The sequence below is a fragment of the Tachysurus fulvidraco genome, chromosome 21 (genome assembly GCF_022655615.1).
Source record: "Tachysurus fulvidraco isolate hzauxx_2018 chromosome 21, HZAU_PFXX_2.0, whole genome shotgun sequence".
Taxonomy (NCBI): domain Eukaryota; kingdom Metazoa; phylum Chordata; class Actinopteri; order Siluriformes; family Bagridae; genus Tachysurus; species Tachysurus fulvidraco.
In genome coordinates this window covers 21,459,941-21,476,120 of record NC_062538.1, presented here as the reverse complement: position 1 = coordinate 21,476,120, position 16,180 = coordinate 21,459,941, and the positions used below count along the sequence as shown (strand labels likewise).

Below are 16,180 nucleotides of genomic sequence, written 5' to 3'. Positions count from 1 at the left end.
CTCTCTCTCTCTCTGCCCCTCCTCTCTCTCTCTCTCTCTCTCTCTCTCTCTCTCTCTGTCTCTCTCTCTCTCTCTCTCTCTCTCTCTCTCTGCCCCTCCTCTCTCTCTCTCTCTCTCTCTCTCTCTCTCTGCCCCCCTTCTCTCCCCCCTCCCTCCCTCTCCCCAGACTCTGTACACACACATTGTGACCGACATCAAGAATATTAACGCGAAGCACAAAAACAACAAACTGAACACAGTAAGTTCTGTATACATTTATTGTAAAGTTGATTTAAATTAATTAATATTATAATTATTAATAATATAAATGATAATAATAATAAACCGAATACTCATTATTATTATTTCTGATTGCTAACCTTATATTAAAACGATATTTCTTTTCATCGTAAACTTTTCCTGTTCAGTTGGTTCATTGCTGCAGTTCGACTCTGTGACTCTGTGACTCTGACTCTGAGTATTTTAATCTTCCTTTAGACTTTGCAGAACTTCATGTACACCATGCTGAGGGACTCGAACCCCATCGCCGCCAAGATTTCCCTAGACGTGATGATCGATCTGTACAAGAGAAATATCTGGTGAGACCACGGCGCTCACACACTCGGACCTTCTCATCTTTACAACCCACGAACAAAAAAAAGGGGTTTTGTATTTTAATTTTAATTTTAATTTCAGGAACGACGCCAAAACTGTGAACGTCATCACCACAGCCTGTTTCTCCAAAGTCACAAAGGTGACAGAAATTAAAAAAGTTCGATTTTTTTTTTTTAACCCTCTGAAGTATTTAATGTCACTGACGTGCGATTCGAACGTTTCAGATCCTGGTCGGTTCGTTGACGTTCTTCCTCGGGACAGATGACGAGGACAAGAAGGACAGCGACTCCGATTCAGAGGTGTGGGTGTGGGGGGGCTCCAGTAAAATATACACCCTAAAATCTGAGGATAAAAAGCAATAAATCCCGATCGGTTTGTTTTACGGCACTGTCTCGGTGTCGTCTCTTCTTCGTTCTTCTGCTTATTTTCTACCTGAATCTGATCTCTCGCCTCCAGGACGAAGGACCGACAGCCAGAGATTTGATGGTTCGCTATTCAACAGGAAAGAAAACATCCAAAAACAAGAAGAAGATGGAAAAAGCCATGAAAGTCCTGAAGGTGATCCGATGTTTTCGGCTCGTCGGGCGAAGTTTATTAGCGTGATGCGATCTGTCTCACGTCGCAGAATTTAAGGCTTTCGTTTGCTAAAACTCTAGACAATATTATGACGAGTTTAGTCCCGGAGTCATTCTGTTCGTTCACGTTTCCACAGAAACACAAGAAGAAGAAAAAAGCTGAGGTCTTTAATTTCTCAGCCATCCACCTCATCCACGATCCGCAGGGTAACCGGCTCTGTTCCCTCGCTGCTACTTTTAACTAATCTCCTTTTTTTTGTTCTATTATTATTATCTCTTTTAAATAACTTTACATACTCGTACGTGACGTTGCAGATTTTGCCGAGAAGCTCCTGAAGCAGCTGGAGGGTTCGAAAGAGCGCTTCGAGGTGAAGATCATGCTGATGGAGCTCATCTCCAGACTGGTGGGAATTCATGAGGTAAAGAACAAAAGAATACAGAAATTTTACCGACGATTCACACAGGAAGAAGCGATCGGAGCCGCGGCGTGGTGACCGCCGTGGACGAGATGTTCTCGCCCGGAGAACCGGAGAGGAACCACGATGTGATGATCCGCCGTTCTGCGTCGAGATTTTGACGTGTCGTGTTCTTTCTGAGAGGCTTTTCTGCTCCTCGCAGGTGCACCACTGATGTATACGTTCGCTCACACCGTGTGCAAGGGTTTAATCGTCATCTTTTTTCTTCTTCTTCTTGTTTCTCCGTACAGCTTTTCCTCTTCAACTTTTACCCGTTTGTCCAGCGATTCCTCCAGCCTCATCAAAGAGGTAAAAAATAAATAAATAAATAAATAGGAATAAACACCTTTTTAGAGATTCTCTGTCTCCACATTATTTATTCAGGCTTCGTTGCTTTCTTTGTGTTTAGAAGTGACGAAGATCCTCCTGTGTGCCGCTCAGGCGTCCCACCAGCTCGTCCCTCCTGAGGTAAACCGCACCACCGGTTTCGTATAGTCTCGTTTAACACGTCGGAATCATGTTTATTTTTTTGAATCCTTTTGATTGATGTCGGTGTGTTATCAGGTAACGTTAACCGCCGTCCGTTCCTTCGCCGGCCGTTTAATTTTCTTTCTCCGCTAACGAGAAACCACAAAAATGGACAAACCTGTCGCTGATACTGGAGACTCCTTCCATAGATCTTTTTCTATTTACTATACGTTTCGCTGTTACCGTGGAAACCCGTCCTAACGAGGTCGTTTTGAAAGCGCCGAGCTACAAACCTAGTGTTTGTTCTCTTCTGTGATGCAGATCATTGAGCCGGTGGTCACGACCATCGCCAACAACTTTGTCACAGACAGGAACTCAGGCGAGGTGATGACGGTCGGGTGAGTGACTCCGCCCCTGCTCTGACGTCTTTAATCGTGTCCTCTAAGCTAGATATTGACCTCTTTATATTTTATTTCAGTATTAACGCTATCAAGGAAATCGTAGCTCGTTGTCCTCTCTCCATGTCTGAAGACCTGCTCCAGGATCTCACCCAGTACAAATCTCACAAAGACAAGAGTACGTCTCTCCTCAACTCTCCTCTGTACACGTCTCAACACACTGCTCGCTTTATTAGTGATGATGATGATGATGATGATGAGCTGTCTGTGTTTCCTGTGTGATTTGTAGACGTGGTGATGTCTTCCAAAGGACTGATTCATCTCTTCAGAGATCTCAATCCTAAGATGCTGCACAGGAAAGACCGGGTGAGGAAGGAAATAAATAAATAAATAAATAATAAGAGGCTTTAAAGTGCCACATGACTGCAGTAGGAAAAGAAAGTTAATAAAAGGAATACATAATAATAATATAATTTAACAGACAGACAAACATTTACTGACTCACTGACAGACTGGCATACTGTTTACTGACTCACTGACAGACTGACTCACTGACAGACTGGCATACTGTTTACTGACTCACTGACAGACTGGCATACTGTTTACTGACTCACTGACAGACTGGCATACTGTTTACTGACTCACTGACAGACTGGCATACTGTTTACTGACTCACTGACAGACTGGCATACTGTTTACTGACTCACTGACAGACTGGTGTTCTGTTTACTGACTCACTGACGTACTGTTTACTGACTCACTGACGTACTGTTTACTGACTCACTGGCGTACGGTTTACTGACTCACTGACAGACTGGCGTACGGTTTACTGACTCACTGACAGACTGACGTACTGTTTACTGACTCACTGACAGACTGGTGTTCTGTTTACTGACTCACTGACAGACTGACGTACTGTTTACTGACTCACTGACAGACTGACGTACTGTTTACTGACTCACTGACAGACTGGCATACTGGTGTACTGTTTACTGACTCACTGACAGACTGCCGTACTGTTTACTGACTCACTGACAGACTGCCGTACTGTTTACTGACTCACTGACAGACTGCCGTACTGTTTACTGACTCACTGACAGACTGTTTACTGACTCACTGACAGACTGCCGTACTGTTTACTGACTCACTGACAGACTGTTTACTGACTCACTGACAGACTGCCGTACTGTTTACTGACTCACTGACAGACTGTTTACTGACTCACTGACAGACTGTTTACTGACTCACTGACAGACTGGCGTACTGTTTACTGACTCACTGACAGACTGGCGTACTGTTTACTGACTCACTGACAGACTGGCGTACTGTTTACTGACTCACTGACAGACTGGCGTACTGTTTACTGACTCACTGACAGACTGGCGTACTGCTTACTGACTCACTGACAGACTAGCGTACTGCTTACTGACTCACTGACAGACTGGCGTACTGCTTACTGACTCACTGACAGACTGGCGTACTGTTTACTGACTCACTGACAGACTGGCGTACTGTTTACTGACTCACTGACAGACTGGCGTACTGTTTACTGACATTAAATTACTGTTTAATTACTTTATTTACTTTCTGACTTCATTACTGACTTCATTACTTTCTCACTTACAGACTTACTTACTGAATTAATGACCCTAATCATCACTTGTTACTTCCTACCTTACATTACGTCCATTTAAACCTCAGTGTATCTGTAACGTTTACCTGAATGTTGGCCGATATACAAACGCTATCTGTTTCTCCCACGTGATCAGACAGTATCTTGATTGCTGATGGGTTGTGATCATTTTTCCAGGGCAAACCCACCGAGTCGTCCACCGAAGCCCGGATCCATGACTACGGTGAGCTGGAGGCTAAAGACCACATACCTGGAGCTGAGGTTCTGGAGGTGGAGACTGAAAAGACTAAAGAAGGAGGAGATGATGAAGGTAACAGCTTCTCTATCTCCTGAGTGAAAACACTGGATTTGTGTTAATATGGTCACTGTGTTTATATTTTTTATACTACTTTGTTTTCCAGATGGCTGGGAGAGTGTGAGCATGAGTGAGGAAGAGGATGATGATGGTGAATGGGTGAATGTGCACCACTCATCTGATGAAGAACAGGAAGAAGTGGTAAGGCTTGTTTAGCACCCTCTGGTGTGTGTTGGGTGAATTGTAGTAGCAATGACGTGTGTGTGTGTGTGTGTGTGTGTGTGTGTGTGTGTGTGTGTGTGTGTGTGTGTGTGTGTGTGTGTGTGTGTGTGTGTGTGTGTGTGTCAGGCGGAGAAGCTGCAGAGCATCCCTGCAGAAGAGCGGCAGGCTAAAGCGGCAGCGGTGAGCACCAGTCGTATCCTGACGCAGGACGACTTCAAAAAGATTCGCCTCGCTCAGATGACCAAAGACATGAACGCAGCACCAGGTAAAGGACAGAAGAGAAAGAACGAGGACGAGGAAACGGAGAGGTACGACACGTCTTCGGGACGCATCCAGGCTTTGAGACACACAGATCGTGTCACTTTAATTGTCGTTATGGATGAAAAATGAAATGCAGTGAGTGCGTGTTGTGTTTCAGAGGCGAACTGCTCACACTGAGAGACATCGAGCGTTTACACAAGAAACCCAAATCTAACAAAGAGACCAGACTGGCCACAGCCATGGTGAGGGATAATCACACACACACACACACACACACACACACACACACACACACACACACACACACACACAGTCAGACACTAATACAAGGTCAGTGATTTAGTCTAACAGCTGCATAGTCACACTTAAGACGTCACTCGGTCAGTTACTCAGGCAGCCATTGAGTCATTTATTCCCTTAGTCATTCAAACATTCCCTCGGTCCATCGATATGTCAGTCTGTTATTCATTCATTCATTAATCGCTCAGTGAGTCACTGCTGCATAGCTGTTCAGTCAGTCAGGCCATTGCTGAGTCTGTTGTAAAGTCAGTTATTTACTCAATGAGTCAGTTAAATTGTAAAGTCACTCAGTCAGTCATTTTCTCACTCACTCACTCATTCATTTATTTACTCTGTCACTCAGTTATTTATTCAGTCAATCTGTTATTTATGCAGTCAGTCACTCAGTTTTATATTCACTGCTGTCAGTTGTCATTTAGGTTGTGGTGTAGTAGTAGTAGCCTTTATTGTCACTGGTCGCAGGTACCAGCGAAATTAGCCATCGACCTGTCCATACATACAATATGACAAGGGGGGGACAGGACAGGCAGACATGGGATTGAAAAGAAATACAGCGTAACATGAGGGAAAAACAACCCCCAGACTATGCTCCGGTGTGGGGTACAGTGTGGGAACAGGAAAAACACCTCAGCAACATAAGCACATAAACAGTTTGCCATAAACACACGACTTGCAACAGGGGAGGGGAGAGGAATGGGGAGTGGGGGGTGGAGGTAATCCAGCACAGACAAGCAGCAATCAGGTCCTGCAGCCTTTAACCTCGGCGCTGGTCCCAGACCCGCTTGTCAGACTGGCAGTACAAAGCGGTGAAGTATTTGTATGTATGTAAGTGTGTAGGCCTGGAGAGTCGCTGCTCCCAGCATCAAATCTTGGTGTCTCAGTCCGCAAGACTGTCATAGCGATACACAGCAAGTTGCAATGGAGACAGCCTTGATCAGGTCCCAGACAGAGTCAACAATCGGCAGGTGTCTGTGGAAATGTGGGGAGGAAAGCAAGAGCTCACTGCAGAGCTCTTCCGGGGGAGTTGTCGTTCCAACAGCGGCTGAGGCCAAGGCCAGTGCTGGTTGAGGGGAGCCGAAAGCTGATAAGATTGGGATTGTTTGGTCTTGGGGCGAGTAGACGCATTCCAATTTATTCGACTACTCTCTTAGTCTGTTCTGGTCTCCAAATCGATCCATTGTTCTTTCCAAAGCAGCGAGCTTTTCCGTGATGTTATCCATATTGCGGTTGATAGTCCCAGCCTCAGTGCTGACCGCTCTGCCCACTGCATCAATCATGACAGGCAGCCTTGGGAGGTTTTGGACAGCTGTTACCGTTTTCAGATTTTCTCGATAAACCATGGCAATGCCTAATCCAATCAGCGGAACTCCTGTTATCATTGTTCCGAATAGGTAGATATCTTCAACGTCCTCCACGGAAAAAGCCTCCAGACACACGACCCGCCACCTCTCCCACGCGTCGATCGTATAGCCAGCTGCAAACGTTCCGTCAGGGCGATCGGGTTCCCCCGAACCCAAGCTTTTCGTCTCTCAAAGTATAAGACAATAGACGAGACGAGGGGAGCAAAGCAGGGAAAGTAAGGGGGAGGGAGAGGGAGAGAAAATGCGACCGCCTTCGTTGAGAGAAAGAAGAGAGATGCTCGCTCTGTCAGTCATTCAGTGAGTCAGTTCATCTCTGTCTGGACTTCAGTTACTCAAACTGCAAAGTAATTCAGTTTGAAATTGTTCACTCACTTTGTTTCTGTCTATTAGTTGTTCAGTCATTTCGGATCTCTGCGTTTGTCAGTCGCTGTCCCTTAGTCGCTCAGTCAGTCAATCTGAGAGTCAGCCAATCACCAAGTCACTCAATCTGAGTCAGCCAATCACCAAGTCAGTCACTCAGTCAGCCAATCACCAAGTCAGTCAATCTGAGTCAGTCCATCACCAAGTCAGTCGCTCAGTCAGTCAATCTGAGAGTCAGCCAATCACCAAGTCAGTTGCTCTGTCAGTCAATCTGAGTCAGTCCATCATCAAGCCAGTCGCTCAGTCAGTCCATCACCAATTCAGTTGCTCTGTCAGTCAATCTGAGAGTCAGCCAATCACCAAGTCACTCAATCTGAGTCAGCCAATCACCAAGTCAGTCACTCAGTCAGCCAATCACCAAGTCAGTCAATCAGAGTCAGTCCATCACCAAGTCAGTCGCTCAGTCAGTCAATCTGAGAGTCAGCCAATCACCAAGTCAGTTGCTCTGTCAGTCAATCTGAGTCAGTCCATCACCAATTCAGTCGCTCAGTCAGTACATCACCAAGTCAGTTGATCAGCTGCAGCATCAAGTCAGTACATCACCAAGTCAGTTGATCAGCTGCAGCATCAGTCACTTTGTCAGTCATTCAGTCAGATCACTTGCTCGCTCACTCACTCAATTCATTTCAAAGTCCCTAAAATGTTTAATAGTTCATTTATCATCTGACATTCAGTCAGTTATTTATTCAGTCAGTCAGTGTTCAGAAGTTCTTTGTTTCGTTTTTGCCTTTCTCCGTGTCAGGCCGGCCGGACCGACAGAAAGGACTTTGTGAAGAAGAAGAACAAGCTGAACCCGTACGCTAGCACCAGCAACAAGGAGAAGAGGAAGAAGAAGAACTTCATGATGATGAAGCAGAGCCGCGGCGTGCGGACCAAAGGCAAACGCTCCTTCAGAGAGAAACAGGTACGAGTGTAACGTGAATCCTGAAGTGTGAAATGTAGCGTAGATGATAAAAACATCCTCTTAATAGTTTAGTACGTTAAAGAGTCCAGAAGATACACGACACTTACCATCACCTGCTTATCATATAATAAATAATAGAGTGTACAGTTTGTCATTTTTATGTATTTTGTTTCCACAGATTGCTCTCAGAGACACACTTCTGAAGAAGAAGAAACACAAGTAACATCCTCGGAATCAGAATCCTCTGTACAGATCATGGTCATGTTTGAACTGTAATAAATCCATTCTACATTTAAATAGCTCTCATTTCTCCTTATTGTCTCTCTCAAATGTAAAAAAAATAAAGATTAACGAAGGTCATGAAGGATGTTCTGTAAAATAGATGATAATAATGAATTAATCTGATTTTTTCCATCATAAAATATCACCGTCAGCTGGAATCAGATATACTGCGAGTGTAAAATAAAAATAAAAATCCGCCAATCCGCCAATAAAAATCAGATGCTTACGAGTCACAATCCAAACTACATGCTATCAGTTACACGGTTGTGACTTTGATGGATTTGTGGGAGAAGATTGATTATAAAAAATAATGTGTGTGGTTAAATAGTAGAATAAAGTTCAACTAAACTCACTGTTTTGTTTCCGCTACCCTTTTTTGTGGACCGTATGTTTTATCAGGCGCCTTATAATACGGTGCACCTTAGGTATGGGTTAAGGACAGAAATAGACCCTTAATTGAGACTGCGCCTTATAATCCGGTGCGCCTTATGGTGCGGAAAATACTGTAGTTTATTTTATTTTTTATTTTCTCAACATTAAACATTATCTATCTATCTATCGCTTATCTATTGACTAAATTGGCGGTCATGTGCGTGTCCGCATCAGGTCACGTGAAAACGATGTCCTTGTGTGCGATTCGTTGACTAGTTTGTGACTATAAACAGATAAACCGTATGACGGTAGAGAACGTAAACACTAGGAGGAGCGACATATATAAGATATAAGATTGTGCTGTAAATAATCCACTTTGTCACACGACTTGGCGTTTATCTTTGCAAAGTATCACTCAGGGAATCAAATGATATTTTTAGATGTAAGATTTTCCTCCATTTTATTAAGTCTTCATTGGTTCTTGCTCCATTTCAGACCGCGCTGTTGAGCGGATCGCTTAGGTGTGCGATTGTGTTACTGTTATTTGTAAAGAATTTGGCCCTGTTCCATGGCAGGAATACCAGAAGATAGAGTTCATCAGCTTCCACTGACCACTCCCAGTTCCCTTGAATTCCACACTGCCTATGAGGTTTAAAACCTAGTGTAGGAATCATAACTCTACCTCACACACACACACACACACACACACACACTGATAATCGTTCTGTCACCATGTGGAATAACAGCAGTGAAACAAACACCACCTCTCTGGCTGGGAGCCACAGTGTCATCCAGCAGTCTTTGGGAGTGACTTTAGCAGTCATGCTCGGGCTGGTGATTTTCTCCCTTGGCTGCTCGGTGGAGGTGAGTAAGATCTGGCTCAACCTGAAGCGCCCATGGGGTGTTTTGACGGGGCTGTTGTGCCAGTTAGTCATGATGCCCCTCATTTCGTATCTTCTGGCCCTGGGCTTCTCCGTGCAACCGGTGCAAGCCGTCGCCATCATCGTCGTTGGAGCCTGTCCTGGAGGAACCATTTCTAACATCATCACATACTGGCTGGACGGAGACATGAACCTCAGGTACTTAGGATATGTCAAATACTGAGTTCTTTAGAAATGCTGATGTAATCAGGAACACTCTGAATTCAGTACTAGTACTCTTTGTATTTTCTTTGTATCTTTCCTGTTAGAGGTCAACACCTCTATCATCTGTTTTCACCTAACTCTACCCTCATCATCATCTACTCTCACACCAATTACCTTCAGGTCCTCTTTTAACACATCCATATATCTCCTCTTTGTCCTTCCTCTCGACCTCTTACTCCATCTCCGTCTCTCTGTCCTTGTCCCCAAAACAGCCAACCTTAGCCGTCCCTCTGATGTGCTCGTTCCTAATCCTGTCCATCCTCGTTACTCCTAAAGAGAACCTCAACGTCCTCATCTCTGCTACCTCCATCTCTGCCTCATGTCTCTAACCCATACAGCAGAGCTGCTCTCACTACTGTCTTCTACACCTTTCCTTTGATTCTTGCTGACACACTTCTGTCACACAACACTTTCTAGTACTCTTTGTATAGTGTAATAATTTGGTTCCTCTCGATGTTCCTTCCGGATGATATCTTAGGGAGTTTCTGGCTTTTTTAAAATCCAGTTTTCTGTACAAATACTGTTCTTATGGAGGCGACATCAGAACCTGGAATCAGAACAAGACACTGTTTGCTGTCAGATACACAAATACAGGTCACGAGCTTCAGTATATATTTATATGAATCAGCGACATTTCAAGGTCCATCTGGTCAGTTCAGTTCAGATAGTAGCATCAGACTCCTTGTGTCCTGGTTACACTGTCAACCATGTCCCTGAAGTTTTATTGACATTTCTATCGAGAGATAGAGAAGAGAGAGTAGAGAGAGAGAGACAGAGAAGAGAGACGGAAGAGAGAAACGAGGAGAGGAGAGGCGGAAGCAGAGAATAAGAGAGAGAGAGAGAGAGAGAGAGAGAGAGAGAGAGAGAGAGAGAGAAAGAAAGAAAGAAAGAATAAGAGAGAGAGAGAGGGAGAATAAGAGAGAGAGGGAGAATAAGAGAGAGAGAGAGAATAAGTGAGAGAGCGAATAAGAGAGAGAGAGAAAGAGATAGAGAATAAGAGAGAGAGAGGGATGGAGAGAGAGAGAGAGAGAGAGAGAGAGAGAGAGAGAGAGAGAGAGAGACAGAGAGAGAGAAAAAGGGAAAAGGAGAGAGAGAGAGAGAGAGAGGGCAGAGAGTGAGTGAAAGAGAGAGAGAGAGAGGGGAGAAAAAGCGAGAGAGAGAGAGAGGGAGAAAAAGAGAGGGAGAGAGAGAGAGACGAGAGAGAGATACAATCTTATTTAGAGAGGACGTTCGTATCCGAATAGCTACTCTCTCTCTCTCTCTCTCTCTCTCTCTCCCCATCTCTCTCCATCTCTTTCTCCCCATCTCTCTCTCTCTATCTCTCTCTCTCCCTGTCTCTCTCTATCTCTTACTTCCCATCTCTCTCTCTCTCTCTCTCTCTCTCTCTCTCTCTCTCTCTCTCTCTCTCTCTCTCTCTCTCTTAGCATAACCATGACAATCATGTCCACTCTGCTGGGACTGGGCACCATGCCTCTGAATCTGTACATTTATTCCCGCACATGGGTGAGCTCAGGGAGGATGGACATCCCTTATCTGAACATCGGTATATATAAGCAGTAAATGGATCAATTATTTCTTAATTCTTTGATAGATGTGTTTTAGACAGTGATTTTTGTGTACAGGTCTGGGGTGTATCAGCCTGGTCGTCCCCGTGGCTTGTGGCTTGCTGGTCAATTACAAGTGGCCCAAAGTTGCACTAATACTCTTGAAGGTAAAAAAAGGAAAAGATTTCTGTTTCTGTCGATGAACTTGACATAGTAAACTTATGTAATTGTGGTACGAAAAATATAAATAAAACTACCTACAACTAAAAATAACCTAAATAAAATGTAAGTAAAACAATTCACATGAGCTTCATATCACTGCTGTTGGATTCTCCATTCTGATTGGTCAGAACGTCTATAACAGTCAGACCGTTTACGTACAGCCTAATAATCAGCCAGTAATCAGATCAGCCACTGTTCTATCTTTGTAATCGTTCCCCTTATAATATACAAAAAAGGGAATGGACGTTTATAGCTGCTATGACATAAGAGAAAACAGGAAGTGTTTAGTGGATGTTGCACAACATTCCATATAACTATAAATGAGTAAAAATGTATGATGTGTCATGTTTTAAAAGAGAAAGAAAGCATTGCAATGTCTGTGGTATAAGATGAAGATGAAGATGAAGAAGAAGCTGCTTCATCACACCGCTTCACTCCTGGGTTGATTATTTTCAAAGAACAGCATGCCTTGAACATTTTATTCCTCTTATATCACAGCAGTTTTCTAAGAATTGCAATTGTTACCTATTAGAAAATGACACATTGCACTTTTTTATCCATTTATAATTTGAGGCGTTGAACTGAAATTGAGAAGAAAGTGAAGCTTTGGATTGAGGAACTTGCATGTGTTAATATTACAAACTAAACCTTCTCCATCTCGGTTTCTCTCTAGGTGGGATCGATATTCGGAGGCTTGGTGATGTTAGTTGTTGGGATCGCTAGCATTTTACTGTACGACGGCTTGTGGAACACAGACACGTCACTCCTGGTCATCGGCGGCATCTTTCCTCTCATCGGCTGCATCGTAGGATTCGTCGTCTCCTTCATACTGCGTCAGCCCTGGAACCGGTGAGTAAGACATCATTTACTGTGACACGTAATCGGTCTATAAAGTCAGAAATCAATCATTTCTCACAGACCATGCTGACGCAAATCCAATCCGGGAGTCAGGATGAGTATTTAGCCGTTAATCCATTAACCCGCAGGTGAAAATTGAACATCAGGGTCGAGAGGAAGCGCACAGTGGAGAAAGACTGAGGAAAAGATTTACTCTACCTCGATTTACTTATTCATTCATTCATTTTCTACCGCTTCACGGGGAGCCTGTGCCTATCTCAGGCGTCATCGGGCATCGAGGCAGGATACACCCTGGGCGGAGTGCCAACCCATCACAGGGCACACACACACACACTCTCGAAACCCGCGAGGCACGGGGAGAACGTGCAAACTCCACACACACAAGGCGGAGGTGGGAATCGAACCCCCAACCCTGGAGGTGTGTGGCGAACGTGCTAACCGCTAAGCCACCGTGTCCGCCCCCCCATATTTTTTCTCTTTTAAGCTTTAGGTTTTCTTGAATTATTAGCAGATTATTTTTGCCTTAATTTCTAACACATTAATGTCTGGAAAGAAACAAAATGATCTGTGAATAGAATAAAAAAAATCAGTAAAATGTCAAAATAGGTTTAATAATTAATCGCTAATAATAATGAATAATTTCATCATCTTAAACATGATTTAGAAATAGCAAGACTCAAGATATTTTTAGACTTGCTATCGATTATTTTATAGCATGATACTTTTATATTGTATAGAAAAAATAAATTTGAATTAATAAATATCTTGTCCTTCAGGTGGTTATGAATTGTTCTAGCTTGGAAAAACTTAATATAGACATAAACGAACCAAAAATGTGGTTTTATTCTATTTGGTTTTCATTTTTATTTTATTTATTTTATTTAAAAATATTCTTCTCATGACTAGCGATATTCTTTTCAAGCGTTTCTGAATTTCACAGCCATGATCTGTCGTTTTAGCCACAACACACATTATAATCAATGACTACAGATCAGAGTCTAAACCAAAGCTCTAACCCTAACCTAGCGGCGCATTCACACTTGGGTTGGACATCACATCATAATGACCTCTTTGTTTACCTCTAATATCAAACTTACAATAAGGAAGTGCACATCATTTTAGATCTCATCTCATTGTATCTGATAAAGCTTTATCAGAGCCAGTATCAGAGCTGGTAAATAAATAATTAATAGCGTGTACTTGTTATGGAGGTGGAAATTAACACCGTGAAAGAACGGATGAAGTTTCTGCCTCCCACACAGAAATAATCACAACTAGAATGTACATTTCATGAAGAAAATGTGAATGGTGCTTGCACGTGGCAAATCTTGGCACTCGGTTGCTAGGGTGAAATTTTAGGAATTTCCCATTCAAGTCTATGGGACTTTTTTGGCCGCTTTTTCATCTGCTGTGGTTGGATCGCTTAGAAAAGTCATAGCACACCTCTCCTCAATGAGCCGCTGCTAACCCTAACCCTAACCCTAACCCTAACCCGGTCATTCATGGGTCTAGGACAAAAGCTGCAGGACAAGTTACACGCCGAAATTTTGTCCGGAAGAAGAATATCTCAGTATGCAAGATGACAAGAATGTTGCTTTGCAAGCACCATTAATTACATGTGTGCAATTTCACAATGACAAACAAGGAACATAAATTCACCATTCACACGTGACTTCTTGTGAATGATGTGCCATAAAAATAATTACTGTGATTCATTAAGGTGAAAATAAATGAATCGTATGTAAAAATAAATACAAATCTTCTAAAGAATCCTGTGTGAATATGAACGTGAAAAAGGAATCATCTAAAGAATCGAGTGAAAAGTGTCAAATGTATGAAGAATCATATGTAACAGTAGATGAATCAAGTTGCTAGTTACAGGTGAAAGTAAAGGAATCATCTGAAGAACTGCGTGTGAAAATCGATGAATCGTCTTAAGAATCACGTGCTCGTAAATAAATCATCTCGTGAATGATGTGAAATATGATAATGATGCGAAGAATCGGATGTAAATGTAAATGACTCGTGTTGCGAATCACATCTGAAACTAAAAGAATTGTGTTGAAGAATCGCATGTGGAAATGAATGAATCTTTTAAAGCATAATGTGAAATATTTTAAACTTGTGAGGAATTACACGTGAAAGTAAAAGAAAGACGTGACGAACCACAAGTGAAATAGATGAATCATTTGAATTAATTCACATGTGAAAATGAATCATATGTATGGAGAATCGTGTGAAAATATGGAAATTAGATGAAATATGAAAACAAATCGATCATGACGTGATTTATGACGTGAGGACGTGCGACTTATAATAGTCTTTTTTTTAATATATGTCAAGCAAGTCACAAGTCTCAAATTTGCGACTTAAGTCTGACTCGAGTCAAGTCGAGTCTCCCATCTCTGGGTCATTTAACTCAAGTCTGAGTCAAGTCTCAAGTCGTGAATGTCAAGTCAAAGTCGGGTCTTTTTTTAATATTTGTCGAGCAAGTCTCAAGTCTCAAGTCTCAAATTTGCGACTTATGTCTGACTCGAGTCAAGTCATACGAGTCCCCCGTCTCTGATAAATAGTAAACAAAATGTGAAATTGTGGTTCTAGGTGCAGGGCCATTGCCATGGAGACGGGAGCTCAGAACATGCAGATCTGTGGCACAGTCCTGCAGCTATTCTTCCTTCCACATCAACTGTCGCAAATCATCACACTTCCTATTATGTACAGCAGTTTCCAGCTGCTGACGGGTCTGCTGCTGATCATCAGTGAGTGGGGAAAAGAGTGTATAATATTGTAATCTTCAGGGTCAGCATTCAGGATTTTGGTTTGGAAGACTTCTACAACCTTCTTTTTCTTCTTCTTCTTCTTCTTCTTCTTCTTCTTCTTCTTCTTCTTCTTCTTCTTCTTTTTAAAGAGGTATAATAAATGTCATGGAGACATAATGGTGTCTCTGATGTTAAGGAAAACTCTTAAGGATCAGTTTACTTTCTTGACGTAAATCATTTCAGTTGTATTAAAATGGATGTAAATATATATTAATATATATATATATATATATATATATATATATATATATATATATATATATATATATATATATATACGCTTTAAGAAATAATCTTTTTCCATTTTTTTTCTTCAGCTTATCAGATTTATAAGAAGACGGCGTGTAAGAACCTTTTTATGACCTCAGAGGAACAAAACCAGCCTGAGGAACCTGCTCCTACAGGAGAAATCAACACGGCGTTTGAGAATGACACTTTCTGTGAACCTCGGAGGAACACTGAAGAACATCATGTCACACGATTGTAAACGTCTCCTGTCTGATGACTCCTGGAGGCTTCATGCACTGTATAGATCTATTTTTTGTGTTGTTTTTTTTGTTGTTTTTTTCACTTGATAATCACTGAGGAACTTTGTGTTAAACTTGTTTGGATTTTTATTTCAAAAAAATGCAGGTGAAGTTTTGTTTTATTGTTGTTTAAACCGGGGGGCACGGTGGCTTAGTGGTTAGCACGTTCGCCTCACACCTCCAGGGTTGGGGGTTCGATTCCCGGCTCCGCCTTGTGTGTGTGGAGTTTGCATGTTCTCCCCGTGCCTCGGGGGTTTCCTCCGGGTACTCCGGTTTCCTCCCCCGGTCCAAAGACATGCATGGTAGGTTGATTGGCATCTCTGGAAAATTGTCCGTAGTGTGTGTGTGTGTGTGTGTGTGTGTGTGAGTGAATGAGAGTGTGTGTGTGTGCCCTGTGATGGGTTGGCACTCCATCCAGGGTGTATGCCCGATGACGCCTGAGATAGGCACAGGCTCCCCGTGACCCGAGAAGTTCAGATAAGATAAATGAATGAATGAATGTTATTTAAACCCCTTTGGCCCAGT

The 16,180-nt window shown here is 42.7% G+C and overlaps 2 protein-coding genes across 2 annotated transcripts; both read left to right on the top strand.

The window, feature by feature from the left end:
• The first annotated feature begins 104 nt into the window (after positions 1-104).
• sdad1 (SDA1 domain containing 1) lies at positions 105-8,183 on the top strand. Its single transcript, XM_047805942.1, has 18 exons — positions 105-238; positions 478-578; positions 676-733; positions 819-893; positions 1,051-1,152; positions 1,307-1,376; positions 1,485-1,588; positions 1,876-1,933; positions 2,034-2,092; positions 2,414-2,490; positions 2,571-2,668; positions 2,780-2,856; positions 4,301-4,433; positions 4,525-4,619; positions 4,767-4,948; positions 5,059-5,143; positions 7,725-7,886; positions 8,065-8,183. The coding sequence occupies exons 2-18, from the start codon at positions 493-495 to the stop codon at positions 8,107-8,109; spliced, it is 1,566 nt and encodes a 521-aa protein (XP_047661898.1). The 5' UTR covers positions 105-238; positions 478-492; the 3' UTR covers positions 8,110-8,183.
• A 1,030-nt stretch (positions 8,184-9,213) lies between these two features.
• LOC113650405 (solute carrier family 10 member 6-like) lies at positions 9,214-15,858 on the top strand. Its single transcript, XM_047805843.1, has 6 exons — positions 9,214-9,619; positions 11,110-11,228; positions 11,308-11,396; positions 12,125-12,300; positions 14,911-15,068; positions 15,446-15,858. The coding sequence occupies exons 1-6, from the start codon at positions 9,273-9,275 to the stop codon at positions 15,613-15,615; spliced, it is 1,059 nt and encodes a 352-aa protein (XP_047661799.1). The 5' UTR covers positions 9,214-9,272; the 3' UTR covers positions 15,616-15,858.
• Positions 15,859-16,180: the final 322 nt, after the last annotated feature.

Coding starts and splice junctions, on each gene's coding strand:
- sdad1 (XM_047805942.1), top strand. CDS start 493: ATGTACACCATGCTGAGGGACTCGAACCCCATCGCCGCCAAGATTTCC. Junction 894..1,050: donor ACAGCGACTCCGATTCAGAG/GTGTGGGTGTGG, acceptor TCTCGCCTCCAG/GACGAAGGACCGACAGCCAG. Junction 1,589..1,875: donor GACTGGTGGGAATTCATGAG/GTAAAGAACAAA, acceptor TTCTCCGTACAG/CTTTTCCTCTTCAACTTTTA.
- LOC113650405 (XM_047805843.1), top strand. CDS start 9,273: ATGTGGAATAACAGCAGTGAAACAAACACCACCTCTCTGGCTGGGAGC. Junction 11,229..11,307: donor CATCCCTTATCTGAACATCG/GTATATATAAGC, acceptor TTTTGTGTACAG/GTCTGGGGTGTATCAGCCTG. Junction 15,069..15,445: donor GGGTCTGCTGCTGATCATCA/GTGAGTGGGGAA, acceptor TTTTTTCTTCAG/CTTATCAGATTTATAAGAAG.